Source organism: Lepidochelys kempii, chromosome 18 (assembly GCF_965140265.1).
Source record: "Lepidochelys kempii isolate rLepKem1 chromosome 18, rLepKem1.hap2, whole genome shotgun sequence".
In the NCBI taxonomy this organism is placed as follows: Eukaryota; Metazoa; Chordata; order Testudines; family Cheloniidae; genus Lepidochelys; species Lepidochelys kempii.
In genome coordinates this window covers 16,285,303-16,308,497 of record NC_133273.1, presented here as the reverse complement: position 1 = coordinate 16,308,497, position 23,195 = coordinate 16,285,303, and the positions used below count along the sequence as shown (strand labels likewise).

Here is a 23,195-nt window from a genome sequence, read left to right as displayed (position 1 = left end):
CTTGCTTCCTGCTGAGCAACGCCTGGAAGTAAAGAGCGTTTCGAACCCGGCGCTGGGGAGAGGAGAGCGAGCGCACGCCGGGGAGGGGGCACCGGGGTGGGGGCCCCGAGCCCTGGAAAGCCAAGCTGGCATACGTACTGGGAGCAGAACGAGAGTGCTAATGAAGGCCTCTCCTAATTAACAGCCGCGCGGCGGGGGGGGGGGGGGGGGGCGCTCAGTGTGAGGCTGCTCCTGAGACCAGGGGGTTTTCCTGCTTAATGACTTCGTACCCATATGAACACACTGAAGGAGGGGGGGGATGGTTTTAGCCCATAGCACAGGTTGGGTAGGAGCAGATGGAGAGCTCAGCTTGTTTGCTGCCTTTTGGACGGATCCGGGGCAGGCGGTGGGACCTTCGCTGGGCCAGCGGCACCGCTCAGAGAGAGGGGCGAGGGGGCAGCTCATGGGGAGAAACAGGTTTCGCAGCCAGAGCAGCTGCCTCCCCACGCCCCCCCCCAGCCCAAATCTGACGGGAGACATGAGGAGCGCGGATCTCGGCTCCCACAGGATGCAGCACCACGGGGTCTGGGCGAAGGCAGGGACTCTCCCTCCGCACCAAGGAGTCTCAATTGTCAAGCTGCCCCTTCAACCTCAGTGCCACCAGGCCGCCCGGGGAAGGGATGGAGTGAAGGGGCCCAGCCCGATCTGCCCATATGGTCCTACTGGCAGAAAGCAGGAGCTCAGCCAGGTAAATCCAGTGCTGGCCCAAGGCTCTGGACTAGGCAGCCTGCTGGACATCACGGCGGCCAGGACTGCTCCAGGGCTAGGGTCAGACTCCAGCCCGGGGAGTGCTCCCACGCCATGCTGCCAGCCCAGCTCGGAGCAGTTATCCCGCGCCCAGCCCTGCCACATCCGAGCTCCTTGCATGATCAGTGAAGAGCAGCAAGCTCGCCTGGTGCCCTGAGAGGGCTGGGCCACTTGACAAGCATGTGCCCGCAAGACTCTCTCCTCGCTTAGAACCCTGGCCCCGGCCAGTCAGTCGCTGTGACCGCTAGGACACACAGCCATCTTCCCAGGGGCTAGGAGCGACTTACAATTGCCAGTATCCCTGTCATCCTCAGCACAGCGCTGAGTAGAGAGCAGAGCAGCACGGGGCACCGACTGGGGCTAGGCCCTGCCCTCGGAGTAGGAGCTACTGCATAGAACTTCTTAGCAGCTCAATATTATGGGGTGCTTCAAGCGTGGCGCTCCACAGGGCCTCCACAACAGCTGGACACCCCCCCACACACCCCATAATTTCGCTGCACCCTTGCTGTTCTCTACCCTGAATACATGGCTCACACAGAATCAGGTTTTGCGAATACAGACTAAACATTTTCTGTCCTTGGGGTGGTTTTGGCCACATAGCGGGAGGTCTGACCGAGGGGCACTGACCCTTTGCCATCTCCTACCCCTCAGCACGATGCTCCCAGACACACAGACCAATGGCCTGGGGCCTGTCCCTGCCCCACAGGGAAGGAACAGTTGAGTTAGGGTGGGTTTCCCATCGATGGACACAGCAGCGCTTCTCTCCAACCCTGCACCAGCACGAGCCTTCCCCAGGGACAGCCGGTCAGCCCGCTGCAGTGACTCCCCCGGCACCCCCAGGCTACAACCCCAGGGAGCCTGGCTAGACTTGGTCTCACATGTCCTGTGCCACAGCCTAGGCAGAGGGAGCGCATTGCCGGGAGCTGGGACCGGTGCAGCTGGAGACACAGCCTTGGAGCCTGAAGACCTTTGTGCTGCGCAGGCTTCTCCCTCCTGCTTCCCCACCCCAGTGCCCCTGCCCTCAGGGGAGAAGCTTGTCCACATGAGTCACGCAGGCCCTAGGCTCTCTGCAAAGCGGCATGCAAACGCCAACCCCACTCCCGGCTTCTGCTGGAGACGCCCTCCAGCTAGAAACCAGACGGAGACCCAACAAACTCGTGTCACACAGGCCACCGAGCAACCCTCAGATAGTGACCAAAACTTTCCCATTGCCACCGCTCTGGCTCACGGAGTCAGTGATAGTGAAAGGCTCCAAAACCCCTCAGCCAGCCGGTGTCCTGGGCAATCTTAAAGCCAAAGTTAAAGATCTGGATGAAAAGCCAGCAACACATGGGGGGCTTCCCACCCAGCTGGCTCGGCAGAGCATGTCAGACTCCAGTGCCCAGCCAACACGGGGAGGAGAGAGGCCCTCTACCATCCACCTCTCCAAACTAGAGACAGGTCAGACAGCCTCAAACTATGGCATAATTCTGATCCAGCTGCTGCAGCTGCAGCCAGCTCCAATCAGCCCTGCTCCTCTGGCCCCCATGGTTGTTAAGGGGGCAAGGGAGGTCAGACCCACATACCCCATGGTGGCCAAGCTAAGACAGAGAAGCAGGACAGGACGTATAACACATCAACGTGCTAGCACAAATCAGTCCAGAATGTCCACCCCGCAGGCAAACCAGCCAGCCCCCGCATGGGAGGGGTCTGGAAAAAACCTTCAGCAGCAACCAGATTCAGCCCCCACCTGCTAGTTCCCCTCCTGCAGTGTAAAGTGCCTCTTCCAGGACTGGGAAGCCACCAGCCATGGAGCAGGCACGTGTTGCCTATACACAGGGAGAGCGTCCCCTTCTCTCTGACAGATGTTCCGGCACAGAAACGGCACAGAGCTGACATCTGCTCCGCTGGAGACACAACAGAGAATTGGATTTTACGATTTTTGTTATAGAATTTAATTGGCAATTACTTAAATGTGGGGTTTACGCAGGGAAACTGACATCCAGAAATAAGAGCATTAGATTGCAGCCTGAAAGCAGCCACACCAGCGAGGGAAGGCAAAGCAAGCCCCAATGGATCTCAACCCTGCGCTGCGGCACCTCCTGCTGGTTCAGCCCTGGGAACCTGTCCACACGCACTCCTGACCATTACAGTGGGGCGAGTGGCCCTTCGAGCTAGCTGGTCTCGCTTCTCTCCTGGCCAAAGCGGAAGTTCAGCTAGACTGAGACAAGGTAGTGTTGCACAACGCTCACGCTGAGGCCAACACAGTGTTGGTATGGGCACAAATACAAGCCTGTGGTCTGTTTCATTTTTACTTTGTCTGACCCTATTTGCCAGGATATTGTCCAAGGAGCGTCAGTTCTGCAACAGCCTCCGCACAGCTACCGAGTCCTAACCCTACAGAAGAGAGCTGTACTATTTCTTAGATGGCCTTTTTATAGGCTTCTTTGAACCATCCTATGCCATTTCTCTCTTCCATGGGAAATGGACTTAATACCAGTATACAAAATGAAGAACAGCTAGAGAGAGGGGGTCAATAACCATCCCCAAACAGTACAAGAACAAGGGAACAGTCAATGAAGTTGGCAGGTGGCAAACTCAAAGCTGCTAAAAGGAAAGCTAGACCTCATACAAGACAGTTAGCTCTTGGTCTCAATTATACCTTGTGGCAATGGGTTCCACTGGTTAACAGGATTCAGACAGGACTGGGCTTTTACATGAGAATAGGCTGAGTTATAAAAAACATTTTAAAATACTAGCTTTGGAAAGGTTACAAATCCTCCCACTTCAAGGCATAAACCAACCTCTAACTATGATGGTGGGGGAGGAAGAAATTTAATCTGTCCTCCCCAAAATCCCATAACTGCCTGCGGGCAGGAGTTTTTTTCTTCTAAAACATCTGGAGAGAGACTATTGGACTGCATGGGCACTTGGTCTGAACCAATCTGAAAATCCCAATGTTACTATGGGAGGAGTCAAATAAACCTATATAAGGATCGTATTCTTCATTACGTTGTAGAGGGTCGGGGAGGAGAGACTCCTGCAGAGCTGCATTCCATTGCTAGGGCCTTCTACCGGATTTATCCATTGCCAATCCTAAGCATTAAAAAAATAAACCAGGAGTCAGGTCCCTCCAAAAACCATGAGACCTGCTTGCGAGCCAGGAGATTGTGAAAGCAAATCACAGTTGGGCTCTTTTTATTTACTGACCTTCTGGGTCTGATCCTTTTGCGGTTGCAGAGAAAAGCTTGAAAATGTGGCCCCTTGAGTTGGAAACTCGCTGCTCTTTTCACATGAAAGCTGAGACACTCATGTGACTCCAGGAGCTAGAGCTTTGAGGACACTGAATACTGAGACTCACGATAAAGCTACAAGAGCTGGCATACTATCAGGCTTTCCTGTATGCTCTATTCCCCCCTTTCCCCCGCCCCCCCAGTCCTAGCAGTTCTACATTAGGAATTTGACGCAGCCTCACCAGAGAAAAAGAAAAATCCCTTTTTCTCACCCCAGTTTGCTCCCCGGCATGAAAACGTAACACGCAGAATTCCCCACACCCCACCAGTGGCCATTCAGCTTCCGAGCTTTTCCTTCTCTTGTGATGTAACAGCACCATCTGCTGATCTCTCAGACACATGCACCAGACTCACCGGCTAGAAAGCAAGGGGCCCAAAGGCTGCAGCAATTTGGGGCAATGCTGTAGTAGACGGGATCTGTGGTGTAATGGAGCGGTGATCGGCGAGGATTTCACCGTGGCTACGGGAGCTCCATGGCACTGTTGGGTTAGAGGCCCAATCCACCAGCACCCAGAGCACCTGCTTCCTCTCCATTAGCGAAGAGAGGATCCTCCCAGGATTTAGACTTTGTTTCTGTTCACAGAATGATCCAGCTTGGCCATTAGTGATTTATACCAACAAATTTCCACCCCAAGTTGGTCTGCAAGCACTAGCTCATTCACCTGGCGTGCGACCAGCCAGGCCAGTCGCACGGATCTGCTGGTGCTCCCCAACTGTAGTGGCAGGTCCCTGCCAGCCCGGTGGGGTACAGCAGCTGCTCGGAGGCCGTTTCTCCCCACTGGCCGTCCGCGCTGCTCCGCTCAGGGAGCGTCGCCACTTGAAACGCGGCGGGCACAGCCATGGGGCTGCAGTTGTGCTTCAGCACAGACACCCCCGACGGTGACCGGGGGGCGTTGGGGGGGTCCTCCCAGCGGCTCCGGGCTCCCCCCCAAGAGACCGCAGCTAGGCCAGTGGAAGAATTCTTCGGGGGTTAGGTCAGCTTCATGGCCTGGCTGCGGGGGGGTGGATTTTTCCCTTCCCTGGAGCAAGGTAGCTAGGTCAACCGAACTTTTCAGTGTAGCCCAGGCCTCAACCACCAACACCTCCAGACTGGCGGCGAATTAGCCCTCTAGCTAGGTTACAAGCTCTTCTACCCATCCCGGGTACCCAAACTTCCAAACAAACCCTTCCCTTTCCTTTGGGAGACCTCCCCTGATCCCAGCCAGCCTCCTTTCCCACAGAGAGCACTCTCCATCCCTCCACCCACCCAGCTGAGCAGGGCTCTCCCTTTTCGCTCCCCCCCGGAAGCCCGATTCCTGCCCCATGAGATGCAGGGGAGGCTGACTGGGCCCCCACTGTCCCATTAACCCTTTCCTGCTTTGTCTGGGGTTTGTATGCCCCGTTGCCATCACAAGCCTGTTGCAGAGCCATGTAAGCCGCCCCCACCCCAGAGGACAATTAATGAGCAAACCCTTTTTGGGGTGAAAAGCCATTGTGCTAAATTAATTAAAGCCACTGGCATCCATTATCCTTTCTCAGTGCAGGGGGTGACTAGGCTAGCTGACCTCTCGCGGTCCTGCCTTCCTACGATTGATGACTTTTTCCCCAAAGATGAACCAGCTGTCACCCACTGCCTCGTTTAGACACAGACCCCGTTTGACCTTCCCTGGTTATTAGCAGTGTGGGATTGACAACCCAAGTGCTGATTCCAGGCACAGACACAAGAGGAGGAAAGGTACCCACACCTCCAAGGCGATCCTTCAGCCTCACCACACGCAGGTGCTGCCTACCAGAAGATCCCGAGTGGCGAGCAGTTGGATACCACTTGCTGCAAGGGACCTGCTGGGAAACTGATAAGGGGTCCCCGAGCCTTCAGAGACAGGCAGGACAAATGAATCTGGCCACCTGGGATCGAGAGCAAGAGAGGGACCACATGGGGGGATGGGGGGGATGTCCCTGTGCAAAACGCTTTAGTGCTAACGCCACAGCAAATCCTTCCCAACCAGCACAGAGGCCCAGGGGCTAAGCCCACTTCAGACTAGGTACAGTGTGGTGGTGAGAAAAAGGAGACCAGGAAATTACCTGCAGCAAAAGCAGAGATGCCCAAACCCTGGCAGCACCCCAAGGGCAGGAGTCCCTGCTTGGATGTGCCAGCTTTGCCAAGAGCAGCGGGCAGAGGAGGCGAGGGGAGGGCAGGGTGTGCAAACCCTCCGAACAGCGCTCAGGAGCCAACCTGCTGGCCCCTAGCTGGAACCACGCAAAGAGGGGGCAGGGCCAGAAATAGAAACTAAGGGCCAGCCTGGCAGATTTTTAACACTCTTTACCAATTGGCTGGGGGCAAAGAGTGCTCGGTGCCCCACAGGGCCACACCCTCCACGAGGCAGGATTTCTGCTTAGTTGTCACTGCTCCCACCGAGCCCCTCCTCTGCAGGCACAAGGTCCTGGCAGTCTGGCTGCATTATACGGCCTGTCCTTTCCCCCAACCCCAGAGTGGTCTCACCACCATGCACCCTCGCTCTCTCCCTCCACTCCCCCTGCAAACCAGTTTGCACGGGACAATCCAGCACCAGCATGGGCGGGCAGGGCTTTTCCTCCCACGGGAGATGCTGCTTAGCTGCTGGAGCACAAGACTTGGAGCCCCTGTCTCTGCTACTGGTTGCATGTCATTGGGTAAGTCCCTTCACCTCCATGCCTCAGTTTCCCCACTCTACAGCGAGGATCATCTTGACCTGTCCTACGGGGGGTGCCAGGAGGCTTCATCCATCAGTTCACACAGCAGCTTCCGCCAGAGGATCTCAAAGACTTTCCAGAGGGATCCCTGCCGAAGCAGCTCTTCCTATGCCCCAAACAGCAGAACACACCCCAGCAGGGAGCTCTGGGGAAGGGGAAGGAGAGAGGGGCTGGCCTTCACAGGAGCTGGCAAAGGGGCACTTTGCTGAGCACCCCACGCTAAGGAGCATACATGGAGGTAAGGAGGGGAGCAGCACCCAGCTAAGCACCTGGCACCGCTGCTGGGCTTCTCACACGCACAGGATTAAGGCTGTACCAGCCGCTGGCTGCAGACGCAGGAATGTCAGCCCCGGGCTCCCGGCCAAGAGGAGTCAGGCACAGCCTTTCAAACGGAGCCGCTCCTGGCTGCTGGGTTTCGAGCCTTGTCGTTAACGGCTTCCCATAAACTAGACAAACCCCGGGAGCGGCCGAGCTGGCACGGGGCAGGCCTGGTGGGAGTGCTCACCGCCAGGAGTTACCCCGCTAAGGGCACTCGGAGGGAGGGGTGGGGGAGCAAGAGAAAGGAGGAGACATGGAGATTTTTTCATCCGAAATAACCCGCTCCTCACCAGCCACAGCCTCTCTGCGGGGCACAGGGACGCCAGCACCCCGGCAGACATTCCGCAGAGGGGAGCTTTGGCACCTTCGGCTGACCTGCTTTGGGGCTGGCGGGCAGGGCAGGCAAAGGGGGCAACCCTGACGTGCCGACAAGAAGGGGAGAGCGCCTAGCCGCACCCGACCGCGGCTAACGAGGCAGCCAGACAGAGCCCTGGCGAGCTGAGCGGGCAGGGGCGAAGAATGGAAAGCTAGTGGCTCGTCCTCCTCCATAAGGGATGTTACCCGTCTAGCAGTGGGAATGTTTGAGAGGACCCAGCCAGCTTCCAGGGGATATGGTTTGTGCTGGTGCTCACAACTTCAACACACGCACCCAGCTTTCAGCCAGTGGTTCTCTAACATGTCCAGGGCAGGGCCAGTTTCCCTGGAGAGCCCCCCCGCCCCCCCGGCCCCTGCAACATTGCTCGGTGCCACGGAAGCGAGGGAGCTTTGGGACAGCATTAGAGAGGAGGATGGAAATAAACAGGCTGTGTGCTGAGGGTGCAGCTGGTCAGCTACAGACACACCCATGGCGTATCTGCTGTTTGTTTGGTCTCCCTGGCTGCAGGGCTTCCCGTTCCTATGGACCCCGTTTGCCCTCTCTGCCGGCAGGGCTGGCTGCTCTTGTCTCGGCCAGGCTGCATTACCAGCTGGGCACATCCTCCTCTGGGGCTTTGCCGGGCCTCCAGTTTGGGGGTTACAGCCCCAGCGCAGGAGAGGGGTGAGGCAGCCACACAAGGTGCAGAAGGGGGATTTCTCTATTTTCCCTGTCGTTCCCCCCCACCATCACCTCCGTTATCAAAGTCAAATAACTTCAGGAATCCAGGACTGAGCTGCACCTAGCTGGGGGTATGAAGGACAAACGCCAGGAGCCAGACGGAAGCAGCTCCACAGACGGTCAGAGTTCGAGAAACTCAGCAGGGATGGAGAAAGTGCAGAGCGGAGCACCGGTCGAGTGCTTGAAATGGAGACTTGTGACCCATGAGGCGAGATGGGCCCAGGAATAAATCTACTGCAGGTCACCAGGAGGGGGTGTCAATTCCCCCCCACACACACACACGCAGTTCGGCCCAAGGAGCACAGGGATTAGTGCGTTCCTCCCTTTCCCCAGACCCTCCTCCCAGGAACGCAGTCAAGGGCCTGCAGGCCTCGGCCATGCCACCTCTGAACAGGGCCAGGATCCCAACAGGAGAACGGGAAAAGCAGCGGGAGGGGGTGGGTGGTACAAACAGAATCAGCTGCTCCGAAAGGCACAATACGCACAGGACGAGTTGGGGAAGGCGAGCGCCGGACAAGCTGCCTTTTTTCTGGCAGAGGAAGGCTTTGTGCGGAGAGATCACCTACGCGCGTCACGTAAAGAGGCCCATGCATGATTCATGGAGACCCAGAAAAGGACGGGCAAGAAAGCACCAGAATCCAGCCCCCTTTTCTCATCCCACCACCCAAAGCCCAGGCTGGCGGGTGGAAAGCGGGAGGGGCCCTGCGATTGCACTGCCAGCTGCGCATGTAAATAAAATATTAACCCCATTGTCTTGAGCACAGATCAGAATATGCCCCAGGTGCAATGGGATCGCACGCCACAGAGAGGGGCGGGAGCGAGCAGCCAGACGGGGGCTCAGAGAGCGAGCGCGGCCCGGGAGCTGTCAGGAGCACTTAGTGCCACCGCTCACAGCACCCCCCACGAGAACAGGGGAGATGTTCCAACTTAAAAAATGAAATATTCATGCAGAGCGACGCTCGGTGAGCCGGCACAGGAGAAGGACCATAACAAGCGGCAGCCAGCAGGGGGCACCCTTGGGCTTGGTTCGGTCCCTTTCCTAGGTGCATTGCCAGGGAGCCGCCTCTTTCAGAGAAGGGGTGGCTTTAAGGTCGCTTCGGTCTCCCAGCTCCTACCCACTAGGCCAGACTGCCCAGGTCCCCGTGGCGACAGGCGCAGGCCAGCGGGACAATTCAGAGCGGGCTCTCCTCGGGTGCCCCAAGCCAGGGTTTTGGCTCATTGACTGTCCCTTTCTTCAGTGCAAGCAGCGGCTTATGGGCTCAGCTTCGCCAGACAGCGCTTCTGCGGCCAGCTGTGAATAATGAACGTGCAATGGTACAAGACGAGAGGTGGAGTCTGTGGGAGACCGATGCAAAGGAGAAGGAAGCTGAAGAGAACACAACAATACAGGGGGTGTGCAATACACACAGACACACACCCCATGTCTCCCCCACCTCTGTCCCCCTGTATCCAATAATCCCTGAGGTGCAGAGTTAGAAAGGACACCCATCCTCGGGCCACAGAGACCAGGGGCCTTGGCCATGTGACGGCTCCAGCAAACACCCGTGTAGGCCTGACATGCTGCTTTCAGGAGGGGCAGTGGCGTAGATGACAACACTTTGCACTTGCCTTGTCCTCTGCACCAGCCGGGGGATACAGAGTGAGCTATCCATGTGAATGTTTGTGGAGGGCCCCCCCGCCGGGGTGAGAAATGAACAGACAAACACAGCCACGTTCCGAATTCCTTCCTCACATACTCTCCATATCTGCAGCCGCTAAACAAAGGAGCCGGCAACATCCCCCCCCACCCCCAGCATCCGGGGATTCCCAGCGCCAGGGATCACAGGGGAGCGGGCACCCATCCAGCCGGCGGCCGTTTGCACAGCGCACCCTTGCCTTGCCCTCTATGGCTGAGCCAAGCGAACACGTAGGGTTTGTTTCAATGATGGGGCTTCTCCCTTTAACACCAACATCAGCCCACGTGACAGCTGGGGGCGAAGAGCCGAGCTGTTAAGGATACAGCCTGGGGAGACTAGGTGATTTGGAAATCAGACAGGCAGGGGAAGGCCTGGGATTGGGGGCACTGAAAGGCTTCCAAACCACATCAGGTTCTGAGTACAGTGTGGGGAGGGAGGATGTTTGGAAGGCGCTTCCACCCTCACCTCCAGCCGAGATGCACGGCCAGAAGCACAGCCCTTGGCATCTCCTCTTCCTCTCTGCTTGCACTGGCATTTCACCTGCTCAGCTGCAGCGGGGGCAGACGGTGCCACTAAAATCCAAGGCCTTGTCTACATGGGGAAAGTTGGCCCGGTTGAAACGACAGGGGTGATTTTAAATGGATATCACTAAAACCAGTGAAAACTCCTACATGGAGACTCTGGTTTAAGAGAGGCTTATTATTGGGCATTAGCTTAAATCGGTGAGGAAGCAGTGTAACGAAATGGAAATAAGCCCTCAAACCAAAATCAGAACATCCGCACACAGGGTTTGCACCAGTTTAAACAAACCAGTTTAAAAACCAATGCAAGTTAAATCAGTACCACTTTCCCATGTAGACGAGGGCTAACTCAGCTCACACACTGCTCCAACCGTTACCACCCATTTTAAAGCTTACACCCATTTTAATTCAAGCCCTTTGGCATCCATTGCCCCTGCCAGCCCCGCACGGGGCAGGAAAGCATTTCCCAGCCATGCGATCCAACAGAGCCAGCAGAATTAAAGAAGTGAGCTCTCTATTCCCTCCCCCACAAGCCAAGGAAGAGAGCTCTAGCTGTGTAACTGGTCGGTCACTGTAAAAGGGTTACCTCTGCCTAGCCATCTGCAATCTGCCTCCTACTCACTATGAGGTCTCTAGGGAAATCAAAAATGGGCTTGTCTTTCCCTGCCCTTCCTCAGAGTGGCCCAGCCAGCTGGTAAGCACAGGCTGTCTCCTCCTGTGAGCCAGTACAAGGGACATCCGATCTCTCCTCCCTGCATGGCCATGGCTGAGAATGGGGCAAACCCAGACTCTGGGTTGGCTGCACTTCACGCACTGACTCCATCTCCTTCCCTTGGAACGGTTTCTTACAGGGAGAGACGGGCTGGGGATCTGAGACAAAAACCAGAAACAGACACAGTTTGTTCTCAGAACATAAAAAAGCCCAGTGAGAAGCAGCTCCCTGGGAGGGGAACGGGCACAGAGAGAACAGCCCCGGCCCATCTGGTCTGACTATCAGGGTCAATCGCACCCCACCCCAGGCAGCCGGGCCCCTCCCACGCAGGAGCTGCGGTCCCAAGATCCAACTGGGTTTCTAGGAATACCTCCTGGGCATTTGGGCTAATTCCCTTTCAGACGTCCAGTCCCCTGGCTTGCCTACCTCCTCACCCCGGCTTTCCAGCCCACCAGTCATTTGGGGGCTGGAGGGATGCTGGAAGGGGGTTTTGTTAATATCTCTGCCATCCCCAGCTCCTACCAGCTGGGGAGAGGCCTTCAGCAGACCTCTCACCTCAGAGGGGAGCTTGTGCCGAGCCCCGACCTTCCCCTGTGCAGTCAGTCAGTGCGTGGGGAGCAGGAAGAGCAGACCGGGCTGAGAGCCAGGGGAGAGGGAGCCCTTGCCCTCCCCAATGCTGCAGGAAGGGGAGGAGCTGCCCCCCTGCCACCACTGCACTGTCCCTTGAAGAGGTGGGAGTGCAGGCTGGGATTTCAGAGCACCCAACGTCCTGGCAGTCCCAGCCGGCCTCCCCTCAGTCTCTGCCTGTCAGCACGCAAGTTCCCAGAGACGCTGGCTCCGACTGTGCAAATCTAACCCCAGGAGCGTCACAAAGATCCAACTAAGGAAATTCGCTCCAGAGTCTGACGGTGAGAAATCGAAAGCAAGAGACACACATACATGCCGTGCAGCACCCTGCACAGAGCACGACTGTAGGAGCTCAGGTTCTGGCTTCCCTAACAAGCCAGGGCTATGCCACAGATGCCGGCCCACCTTACAAATACACACGGCAGCAGGGGCCGGATCCTCAGCCAGCGTTAGACTCCGCTGAGGGCCATGCTGAGTTACACCAGCTAAGGTTTATAACTACCAGCGCTGCGGCTTCCCTGCCCCTCTCAGCTTATCTAAGTCCCAGCCGGGGAGGTGGCCTGAAATGCTGGGATACAGGGTGCTGCACGCACTAAGCCAATGCCGGGAGGCTCTGCCCGTTTCAGGCAGGTGAATTCTTTGTGTGGAACACATCCCAGTTTACATGAACTGATCAAACGTCTGGCTGAAGGTTGGTGTGTTTGTTTTTGACCTTGTAACCCAAAAATCCTCCAGAAGAATCCACATGCACACAGCACAATTCTCCCTGCTCCCTTCAACCCAGCCTTCTGGGCGAGGGAATGGCCAGAAACTGAAACACAGCCCCTGGGAGACAATCAAACACCACCACAAGAGGGAAGAATGGGATGCAGAGTAGGCTGGCAGACCGCTCGGCCTGTTACTCTCCCGGGAGGCCAGGGAAGGTGAGGATGGAGTCGTACCTGGGGCGAGGGCTAGGTGACAGACCTCTTTAGATCACAGCTCCGGGTCTGCACAATTCCGATGGCTGAGCAGTGCCGTTGGCCCATTGCAAGGAGATTAAACGGACAATGGCTTTAAGCCTGGCTCCGGAAGGCCACCCACTGGGCTAGTTAGTGAGCAGAAGGTAAGAGCCAGACCCTCATAGGAGCGATCCAGGAAACATCCAAGGGCAGACGGTCTTTCAAACTGTGATCTAATGGCAGTCGTGACCCCCAGAGGTGCATGCCCGCCCGAAAGCCAGCAGGAGACCACCTAGGAATGGGCAAACTTGCACCCACCTCCGGAAGGCTCCCTATTGCTCAGGCACATCCCAAGTTGGATGCAGAACCTTAAATGGAGTGGATGGGGGGCTGGGGGAGGAGAAGACTATCGGAGATTGGTTTGATGGTGGATGGAAGAACGGCATTAGGATGATACACTAACACTTACCCGCGAGAAGCCTCCTATGTTCTTTAGAAAGCAGGGGGAGAAAAAGGAGAGAACAAACAGTTAGCACAGCAACACAGAGAGTGGGACCAAAGCTCTCCCAGCCCCACAAAGCACTCTTCTCCTGCAGCCCTGCTTCCATCTGCCCCTTTGAGGGACTGCAGCTCCCTCTCCTTTTCCCAGCCCAAACCTGGGCCCTGTGGCAACCACTCCAACCCATCTGGATCCTGCTCTCACCTCCGCCTCCCTGCAGGCTTGCGAGAGTTTAAGTGACAGTGGAGCCCCTACAGTATTTCCATTCCAGGGGTGCAAGCCCCCACCCTGCTCCCCCGGGGAGCACCCTATTATAGCTGGGATGATGGCTTGAGTTTCGTTGGGATGGATCCTCCATTCCTAGGTAAGGCCCAGATAACACTGAGTAGCACGTGGAAGGAGTGAAAAGGGAGGGAGGGAGGAAAGAGGGGAGCTGATACCCCAATATAGGGTAGCCTCCATGGTTGGAACCATGAACTGCTAGTTGGAACTTACATTAGGAAGGAAGAGAAGGGATCAGAAGAGTGACACCCCAAAAAAGCCCCCTGTGTGTATGGAAGATACAAAGCTAGGCAGTGTTTAGGGTACTGAACTGGGACTCGGCAGACCCCCATTCTATTCCTTGGGGAAATCGCATCCCACCCCCCCATGCTTCTGTTTCTCCTCCTGCCCTTGGTCTGGGCTCAGGGCAGGGAGCATCTCTTATTAGGTGTCTGTACAGAACCTAGCTTGTGAGCTTGGCTAAGGCCAGTATGCAGCACTGCCCTACGGAAGGTCAAACCTCAGGGGAAATATGCAGAAAGCGGAGGACAAAACAAAATATTGCGTCCAATATTCAAAATGAGACAAAGCATTGGGGGGTTGGGGAGGGGGGGAATAACCTAGGACTCACCCAAGACTGTATGTGCAAGAAAACACAATGGTAAAACACAAACTACTCAGACGTCCACAACTCCTCTGCACCTGGGAAACGCAGATCATTGCATCTCCACTGAACAGCACTCTCCAGTTACCGGCTGCATCCCTTGAACTCCAGCACCTGTCTTTCCCCAGGTATGTGCACTCAGCTTCCTTATTGCAGATACACATCTCCAGCTTCTGACGCAGACTTCATGCCCCTTAACCTATATGCTTGACTCCAGCAATTGTTAAGGCCTAGGCCAATACACAGGGCCTGACTTTCAAAGATGCCAAGCAGCCACTAGCTTCGACTGGGGTCCTGGATGCTCCACACCTTTGAAAGTTGGGCCCTCACTCTCTGCCCCACAAAAGCCAGAGAGATCAGATCTCGCCTCTCCAAGGACACCACTAAATGGGTGATTTAGGGAAGTGATCTCCCCACTGCCCCAGCCTCTCCCTCTTCCAAACCAAGGAGAAAAGCAAATAATCCTGCAAAATATCACACAGCCCAAGCCCCTTAACCCCTTGTATGCCCTGTGGTCCTACAGTGTGCTTCTAAGTTCAAAAGGTGATTTACAGAAGTCACCCTGGGAGTTCCCTGGTTTGCTCATTAAATTCTCTCAATTAGCGACTCCCAGGTGTGGCTGGGATCCCTTCACAAGCTATGGGCCAGATTCGGATGCCCTTACTTGTGTTGGGGCGGGGCCTTGTGCCCCACTGAAGTCGATGGGAGCACTCAGAGAGCAGCGTGCTAGGACTATTCCCCACCACCAAGAACACAGCCCCCCAAGAGGGAAGTTTCATTGCCAGAGCTGCAAATTCTGCCTCGGGTCTGGAAAACCCAGCTGGGCTCCGAGTGTCATCACCAGCCGGAAGGACATTCAAGTGGTGCTTGGCTGACTATTCTCTGTGAGGGACAGAACAGAATCCAGAACTGGGCACCTGCTCTGCGTAACACTGTTTATCCCCATCCCCGCGACCCGCCCCCATGGTGCTTCGCCTCTGCCAGAGGCTGCGTGCCAGCCACCAACGGGTTAAGAGCAGAATAAAGTGCAGAAGGTGTGATCCTCCTTACAGACTTTTCCCAGGCCAGACTTTGAAAGGCTGTAGGCCTTCCAGTGTCTGACTGGAAGGAGAGCTGCGGGCAAATGGATTTCAGAGTCCAGCTGGGAGGGCCAAGCTCCTCAGTGGGGCTGGGGAGGGAGTATGCTGCGAAGATGGACCATGCTGGACCACGGATGGGGCGGCGGGAGGTGGGGGAAATGAACCAAGGGAAGAGCTAGGCTAAAAAGAAGGGGAAGTGGGGGAGGGAATTAGCCAGGAGGCAGGTCGGCAGTCTCAGGCGGAGAGGACTGCAGCCTCCTGGGTGCTCACAATGGGGGGCAGAACACAAGCCATACGTGACAATCCGGCCGGCCAAGACTCTGGGGGAAAAACCAAGTGATCTTTGAGGGCTGGTGCCGGCCCCACACCAAGGAAGTGACTTGCTGTTGGCAACCCACTGCCTTGGCAGCTTCCGGGAGGAGGGAGGCAACAAAAGTTGAAAATATCCCCAAAGTGGCAAGATTATTTGGGGATAAAATACTAAGGCCCTTTGGCCCAGGCCGGTGTGCGAAAAATCTGTGTCAGATTAGTGAGCATCCCAGCTTTCCCTCCTGTGCCATGCCATCTCCAGATTCAACCATGCAACTTCTTATGCCCCCATTTTCACACCTCCCCGCTCCAAAAACAGATAGCACCAAAAAACACCCCCCTGGGTCAGTAAACTGTGCCCCAACCTTGGAGCTGGCATTGCTGCGAGATGGGAGAATGGGCACAAACTGTACCTCAGGTGGCACTGGGAGGACCTTGTGTGGTCTGGGCACCCTGCAGGATGACCCAAGGGGAAGAGCTGGGCTCTAAGCACTCGTCCCACCTCGATGAAGGGAGGCCCTGGAGACAGCCGTGGGGAGAGTGGAATGCCAGATCTCCAAGCGACCTTGACTGTGTCAGAAAGCAGGCAGAGCGACCATCAGGGAAAGTCCAGCTTTACTTGGTCTGCCTCAGCACAGGGGACTGGACTTCTCAAGGTCTCTTCCAGCCCTACATTTCTATGATCCGCCCCATTCCCCCAGAACAACTGGCTGCAGGAGCAATGAGTGTCAGGAGAGGGGCACCTGCCTGGGCAGGGAGATAACAGAGCTGGCCCCTTTTGCCAAGCACCAGGTGCCTGGGAAGGTGGAGTGGGGTGTTGGGAGTTATGGACTGGAATTAGGGCCTAGGCGTTACGATACTGCTGTGATGGGCAACCTCGTAGAATCCTAGAGATACACACTTCAATAATGGGGAGGGGAAGTTCCCTGGCAGGTGTCTGAGGAAGAAAGTCCAGATCTACCCTCTGACTGCACCGAAGGTCAGAACAAAGATCAGAGGAGCATCTATCAACAGGATTTGGAGCGGCCTTAAGCAATCAGCCGCATGGAGCCACGAACTCTACAATGCCCAGGTAGGTCCAGAACAGGGGATCCTTAGGAACCCATTTTAAAAGACACCAGATCCCCTTCAGAAGAAAAAAGAGAGAATGACACTTCTAGTCCAAATGTAGCCGTCTCCACTACTGGTGAATAAGCTGGTGAAAAGTGTCAGACTGACAATCCTGGAGCTGGAAGGCCTCTGGCTACCAACACAACAGGAGCATTGCCAGTTCTCACCATGCTTTGAGTCTTTCTTGAAGTCCCAAGTGCCTGGAGTCCTGAGATGAAATGAGGATCTCACCTCGCATTTAAAAATAAAGTTTCACACTCAGTGGGAAGAGCCTGAAAACGTGCCCTGAATGCCCCATACGAGGCTCAAAGCAAACCAGGAGGCAAAGAAAACCCCAACTTTCTTTATAACAAACAAAAACCTCATATAAAGCAAATCACATGATTTTGGGAAGTGGAGGGGCTGCCTCCTGATTATTGGCCACCGGGAGTTGGCACTCCTGGAACTGGCACAGACTGGGCACCGCCCAGCCCCCTTCCCGCTGCCCCCCCCCCCCAAAAAAACATTAAAAATGCCACTGTAAAGAAATCACAGGCTGACAAAATGAGGCTCCGACACAGAAATTCTTACTACATGCTCGGGGGGGGAAGAGCTGCACCCTATTGGCTTCTTCTTCCTCACATCCCAGGCAAACCACTGAGAAAACACACTTAAGCATTTTAACCCAAGAACCTAGATGTGACCCCCCACTGAATACTCAGAGTTGTGCAAGACTGTACCACAGGGGGACGAATGGTCTACATGACCCCCGCCCCAGGAGCCGTGTGTGCCTTAAAGCAGGAGGAAAATAAGTTCCTGGGAAGGAACCGTGGGAGTGAAGTAAGAGCTGGGAGTTTGCGAGGTGAGACGGGAGAGTTGTGAGGGTCAGGCAGTCATTTTTTCAGGGGTTCAGAGGCCGATGGCCGGCACTGTGAGTGCAAAGTAACTGAAGTACTTTGGGGCCCAGGCTGTAAAGTTGCAGAGAGGAGAGAACACGGAAATTCACCAATAGGTGCAACACCATCAGGAAATAAACTGGTTTGTTGCATTGGGGGGAGGGACTCTCCAGCACCCCAAACCTTTGCCACGTCACTGTAACCCAGTCCCAGTCAGCCAGGCTCCCATACTACACCAGCAGGCAAGCCGGTTGCCAGGCAACAGCAATGCTGTATCAGCTGGTTACATGTCAAGACTCCTTGGCACAGACGGCGTTTCTCCTCCGCTGATCCCGAAGTGCTCTGGGATCCCGAGTTAGTTCTGTTCCCCAACACACTGAGCAAAGAACATCCATCATCCCGGTCATCGTCCCTAGCTCTGATCGAGTACTTTCCATGAGTAGAGGTCAGGGCACTTTGCAAGGTATCGTTAACCCCATTTCACAGATGGCACAGGGAGGCCAAGTGACTTACCCCAAGGTTACCCAGTGGAGATATTGAGGGACTTACCCTAGGCCACACAAAGCCAGGGGGAGAGCTGGGAATAGAACCCCAGAGTCCTACGCGCTAGACAATTTTCCAGCCCTCCACGAAAACACCTGAGCTTTGCGTTTGGTTGTGTCCGTGGCTAGAACACCCTGGAGGGCTGCTGTCACGCCCCAGCTGTGATTCTAAAAGGCTATTTCCTGGGTGTTCAGATAACTCACAGGGGTTTGGAAGCTGGGCGCCACGCATTCCCCAAGATGAAAGCCCCATCTCTTGGGCCAGCATGATGCAGCCTCATCATTCTCCTTGGGGGCAAAGATACAGGAGAGTTTAACACAAGGCTCTTCCAGAAAGCCACCTTTTCCCTGGGAAACCGCTGCAGGCAGCCTCAGGTAGCTGGCAGCGGGAGAAACGGACCCTAGGGTCCCGCTGGGGCTTTGTGCCTGGCAATACACATCGCTGCCTGCCCAGCACCATGGCAACTGGCGCTTTCATATGCAGATATCAAAACCCAGTGCTCATTGGGCCCGTAACAATAGCTCCCTTCGGAGCGTCTGGAGGGGAGAGAGAAGCCACAACAAAGAGATACATGATGAACTTCCACAGCCTACAGAGCTGCAGCCCTCTCCAGGAAGGGAAGTTTAATGTCTAGAACCGCAGAGCTGGGGGAAGGATTGACCCGTGGTCCCGTATAAAATCCCACTCTCCCGCCTCTATCCAAGTTAAACCCTCGGATGTTACAACACGCACCGGGGCGAGGCTTTTAATCCGGCCCTGGTTCTTGAGAAAGGGGTGCCCTTTCTTATTCCCTGGAGAGGTGTTCCACCAAAGGGGGGGCTGCATTTCAGGGGCAAGTATCCACACGGGGAGCTGGAAGGACACGGGCTACTACCGCGGCTTCATGCGCTGCCTTTGTGCAAGCGAGCAGCTTAATCGCAAGACAGCAGGCCTGAGGGAGAGCACGGAACAACCCTGCACTGGAGCAAGGAGAGCACAAGAGACAGACACGGTGCTACAGTAGGCGGTGGCGTTTATGCCTAACTAGGGCGAGCTCTTTGGGGCAGGTGCTGCTGTGTCTCTACGCAGCACCACCTGGCACTGCGGAGCCCCTGATCCTGCTCTCTCTTAGGAGTTTCTATGGCACCTCTCACCACAGTAACTCAGCATCGCAGAATCTTTAACAGGGATTGTCTCACGTGGGGAAACTGAGGCACAGAGCAGCTAAGTGACTTGCCCAAGGTCAACAGACCTCCTGTGCGGAGCGGGGAATTGAACCCTGGCCTCCCAAGTTCTAGGCCTTAACTCTTGGACCATCCTTTCTCCGGCTACTACTGCAATATAAAATATCAATGGCTTGCAGGCAGGGAAGAACTCGCTGATGGGAGCCTGAGCTTATGCAAATAGTTCACGGGTGGATGAAAAGGACAGGCAGCCTGGCGACCCTGTATTTGCAAGCGGCTCCATCTGGGACAGAGTAGCCGCTACAGGATAGAACCCGCTGACCCCCACATTTACCAGAAGGCTTCTCTGCCTCATTATGGCTTCCAAGCTGAAGACAGCTCAGGCTGCTCTGCTCTTCAGGGGCGGCCACCCTCACTTCACATCTTGAGAGGTAGCAGTCTGCCCACGCGCCTGCCGGAAACCCATCGGGACTGCATTGCCGCACTCCCACACGCTGTGGCCTGGGGGGGTCACGGCATCGCCCGTTAGCCTCGACACAGCCCTGCCCTCCGCCTCCTTCACAACAGTCAGGGAAATGACACAGGGTTTTGTGGGATTTCTCTCTCACGCTTCATTTTTAGAACAAAAGTGCAATTGAGGCAAATAGCCCAAGAGCCTGCGCTAGCTTTCAACTCCGACAGATTTAACTTTTCTTTGATTTTCCTTTTATCACACTGTGGCTCAATAGAGCAGCTGCCATCATCAAGGGGGGAGGGAGGGGAAAAGTGAGTTTTGTTTCAATATATATTTTAAATGAGAGAGAAGTGCTTCTGTTTCAAGGTCAGATGTATTGACTTTGAGCAGTTCCACACTATGGAGAGAGGAGAAGCATGTGGTTTTTGTGAGGGTCTCATTGCAGGACAGCGAGCCAAGGTAGGTGCTACGCCTCAGGGGACATGGTCAGATGAATGCGCAGGGTTGACCTTCCCTAGGGCAATGGCAGCTCACCTGGGCTAGCATCTGTATCAAATCCAGATCCTTGGGTAAGCCACAGCCTACGACAACTCCCCTCGTGTGTAAAAATGGAGCTCACGTCAAGTTGGTGGCCACATAGGATTTCACACTTATCGCTGTGCTGAACACCAAGGCACTTGGAATATCCCAGCAACAGCAGGGTTCGAACCCAAAGAGTCCTGCTGAAAAACCACCATAGGCCCCCCACCACTTGAACGAGAGGAGGATCGTCACTAGCGGCAGAGTGTCTACGCACAGAGAAACTCTGATTCCCCACAGAAGAGAGGTAGCAGTAACCAGACACTAGCCAGCCTGTTACCATTAGAACTGCTCAAATAATTGATCCCACAAATCATTTAATTAATGGATTTTAATGTCTTCTCCTTCCCACGCTTTATCCTACCAGCTCCAATTACCAAACCTAAGTCTCTAGGCTCAGAAGGATTAGATTTTTAATCAGTAAATGTTGGCAAACATCGGTTTCACCGTATATATATATATATATATACACACACATACACACACACAAAAAATATTTCCATCGGTAATAGAAATGTACAGGTGGGCCAAGCCAGAAAAATGTTTGAGAGCAGAGGGTTTGATTTAAAGATGTTTACTTGGTATATTTGGACGTATGACATTAATAATGTGTGTTTTAACAGCTATAAAGCTTTAAATTTTTTTAATCTCAAGCTCTGCTGTCCGTAAATAATTATGGTCTGAAACCTCCATTGTCCAATCTTCCCAGAGCAGGGAAAATTTAAAATAAAAAATCAAAAAATGCTTAAAAATAAATTTCAACATTATGAAAAAGTCAAAATCGAATTTTGCCAAGCCCCCTACCCACAGGGAGCTGGCAAGTCTCGGCTAAGGTCCGTACAGAGCTTTGAGATCCTAGGATAGAGATTCCGGAGAAGAACTGCATAAAGGCAGGCTACCTGATGCCCTTGGCTACTGAACCACTGATGGGACCATTGAAACTTAACGCTGTAGAAAAAACAACAGTGAGCCGCGGGCTAAACCCCTCAGCACCATCCAGGTGCAACTGAAGGAGGCTGGAGTCCCCGTGGAGAGGTACAAGAAGGAGCTATCTTCAAGGAGCCCCTGAAAAGCTCATTCGCTCCCACACTGGGGGGACCATGCTCTGAACAGCCACTGTACCAACAGGCCATGTACTCCGCTTCAAAGAGGAGCTAGGCCTGACCTCCGCTCTCACCCTCCCCTTTGAAGCCTTCCTCTACCCCAGTGCTTCTTAAAAGGAATCTTCCCACTCCTAGGTCCCCCTCCCCCAGATTCCCTTCCCCCCCCCAGTCTCCAAACTCATCAACCAGAGCCTGGGCTGGATTTAGCAGCACCCAGGCGAACGGCGGAGCGGTAGCAAGTCAGCAGAAGGCGGCATCATCCTAGATAGCATGGACGCAGGACGACTTGCCAGAGTCCATTAGGCCAAGCCATGCTGGCTGGGCTGTTGAAAAACAGGCTCCAAGCAGCCAGGATCGAAGGGTACATCTACACAGCAAGCAAACACCGCAGCACTGAGTCTCAGGGCCAGGGTTCAGCTGAAATCCGGCAGCGGGGAGCATTTCAGAGCCTGCGCTCCAGCCCAAGCGTCTCCAGTTTGCAGCCCCGCATCACCAGCCTGAGTCAGTGGCCTAGGGCTCCAAGACTCACTGCCACGGGGTTTTTCTTGTGCTCCGTAGAGATCCCTGAAGCAACTTAACAATGCAGAACAGGGCCCAGACTTTACCACATGTGCTAGCAGAAGGCCAGGCCCACCAGAGGGTCTCCCACCTCCGACTACAGGCGCTTTCCCCAACCCACCTGGAGGCAAGCCCCGGCAGGCTGGCAAAGGATGAATGGTGGCAGGGCCAGAGCAGCCGGGGGTCCCACAAAGAGGGGCCATTGGATCGAACGGGGGGGGTAATCGAAGCCTGATTTCTTCTGCCTTCCTCCAGGGGAGCGGCCCAGCCCAGTCTAAAATTCAGAGGCGAGCAGTAACAACCCTAGAATGCAAAGGCAGGGCAGGTTGAAACATCTGAGCCAGGAAGAGATTTTTAAAAAGGTCAAGAGAGCAGCCACTGAAAAAACACCACACACAGTCCTTTGGAGGCAGGGTCTGTATTTTGGTTCTCCGTTTGTACAGCACCTGGCAGGCTAGGGTCCTGATCCAGGACTGGGGTTGCTAGATGCTACCACGGTACAAATAAGAAGTTACCTGCTTCCCTCCCACCCCTTTCTATGCCCAGGTGGCTGGAAGGCAGTGAAGCTAGAGGGCAGAGGTGCGTGTTAAGAGCCTGAAGGAAGCCAAACAGCTTCAGTCCTTTAAAAACTCATTCAAAAAGTGAAATTAAAAACAAACCAAAAGGGATCTGCTTGTGAAGGAGGCCACCACAACTCTCAGCCAACGCACGACAGCTTCTGCTACCCGTCACACTGGCTCCTCCGGCGCTTAGGAGACAGGCTAATTAGAAAAGTGGCGTAAGGGAGAGGGCACTCCCTGGAGAACGCAGCCAGCCAGCTGGACTTCAGGAGGTTTTAGAAACAGAGACAGGGAGCCATCAGGGGAGGGGCGTGGATGGAGAGGGATCCCAGTTACGCTCTTTAAAAGATCGCGCCCTTGGAAGCTCCAGAAATTGAACGTCATCAGATGTAAACCCGCACTTGTCACGACAAAGGATGGAACGAATCACATCAATGGAGATTCTAGACATAGTCCGCTGGCGGGTGGGGAGAGAATTAGACATTAAACCCAGGCCTTGCTCCCATTTCTGCTCAATACAAGATACCACCACCACCCTCCTCTGTTCAGAGCTCCTCACACAAGAGCCCAGAAGTCAGTTTCTCCTCATGCTCCTGTCAATAGGAAAGGTCAAGGGGGATGGGGAAAGACCAGGAAGATCTTTGTGGCATTCAACTTCCAGTCAATATTGATTAGTGAAGAATCCCTCCCAAGGCTGCAGCCAGGTGTTTCACTTGTTAGGAACTAGCCCAGAGCACTCAGCTTCCAATGCCTGCTCAGGGAGCTCAAAGGGCAACAAAGCAA

General features: G+C 54.9%; 1 protein-coding gene across 7 annotated transcripts in view; it reads right to left on the bottom strand.

Annotated features, from left to right (window-relative positions):
• The window catches only part of AGRN (agrin), a 224,539-nt gene that overhangs the window by 122,413 nt on the left and 78,931 nt on the right, over positions 1–23,195 (bottom strand). For 5 of the 7 annotated variants that reach the window (XM_073316432.1, XM_073316436.1, XM_073316437.1 and 2 more), the window contains exon 3: positions 13,125–13,145. The exons of the other annotated variants lie outside the window; for them this stretch is intronic. In XM_073316432.1, the coding sequence (XP_073172533.1) occupies positions 13,125–13,145 (21 nt within the window). The remainder of the gene's footprint in view (positions 1–13,124; positions 13,146–23,195) is intronic. 7 annotated transcript variants of the gene reach the window in all.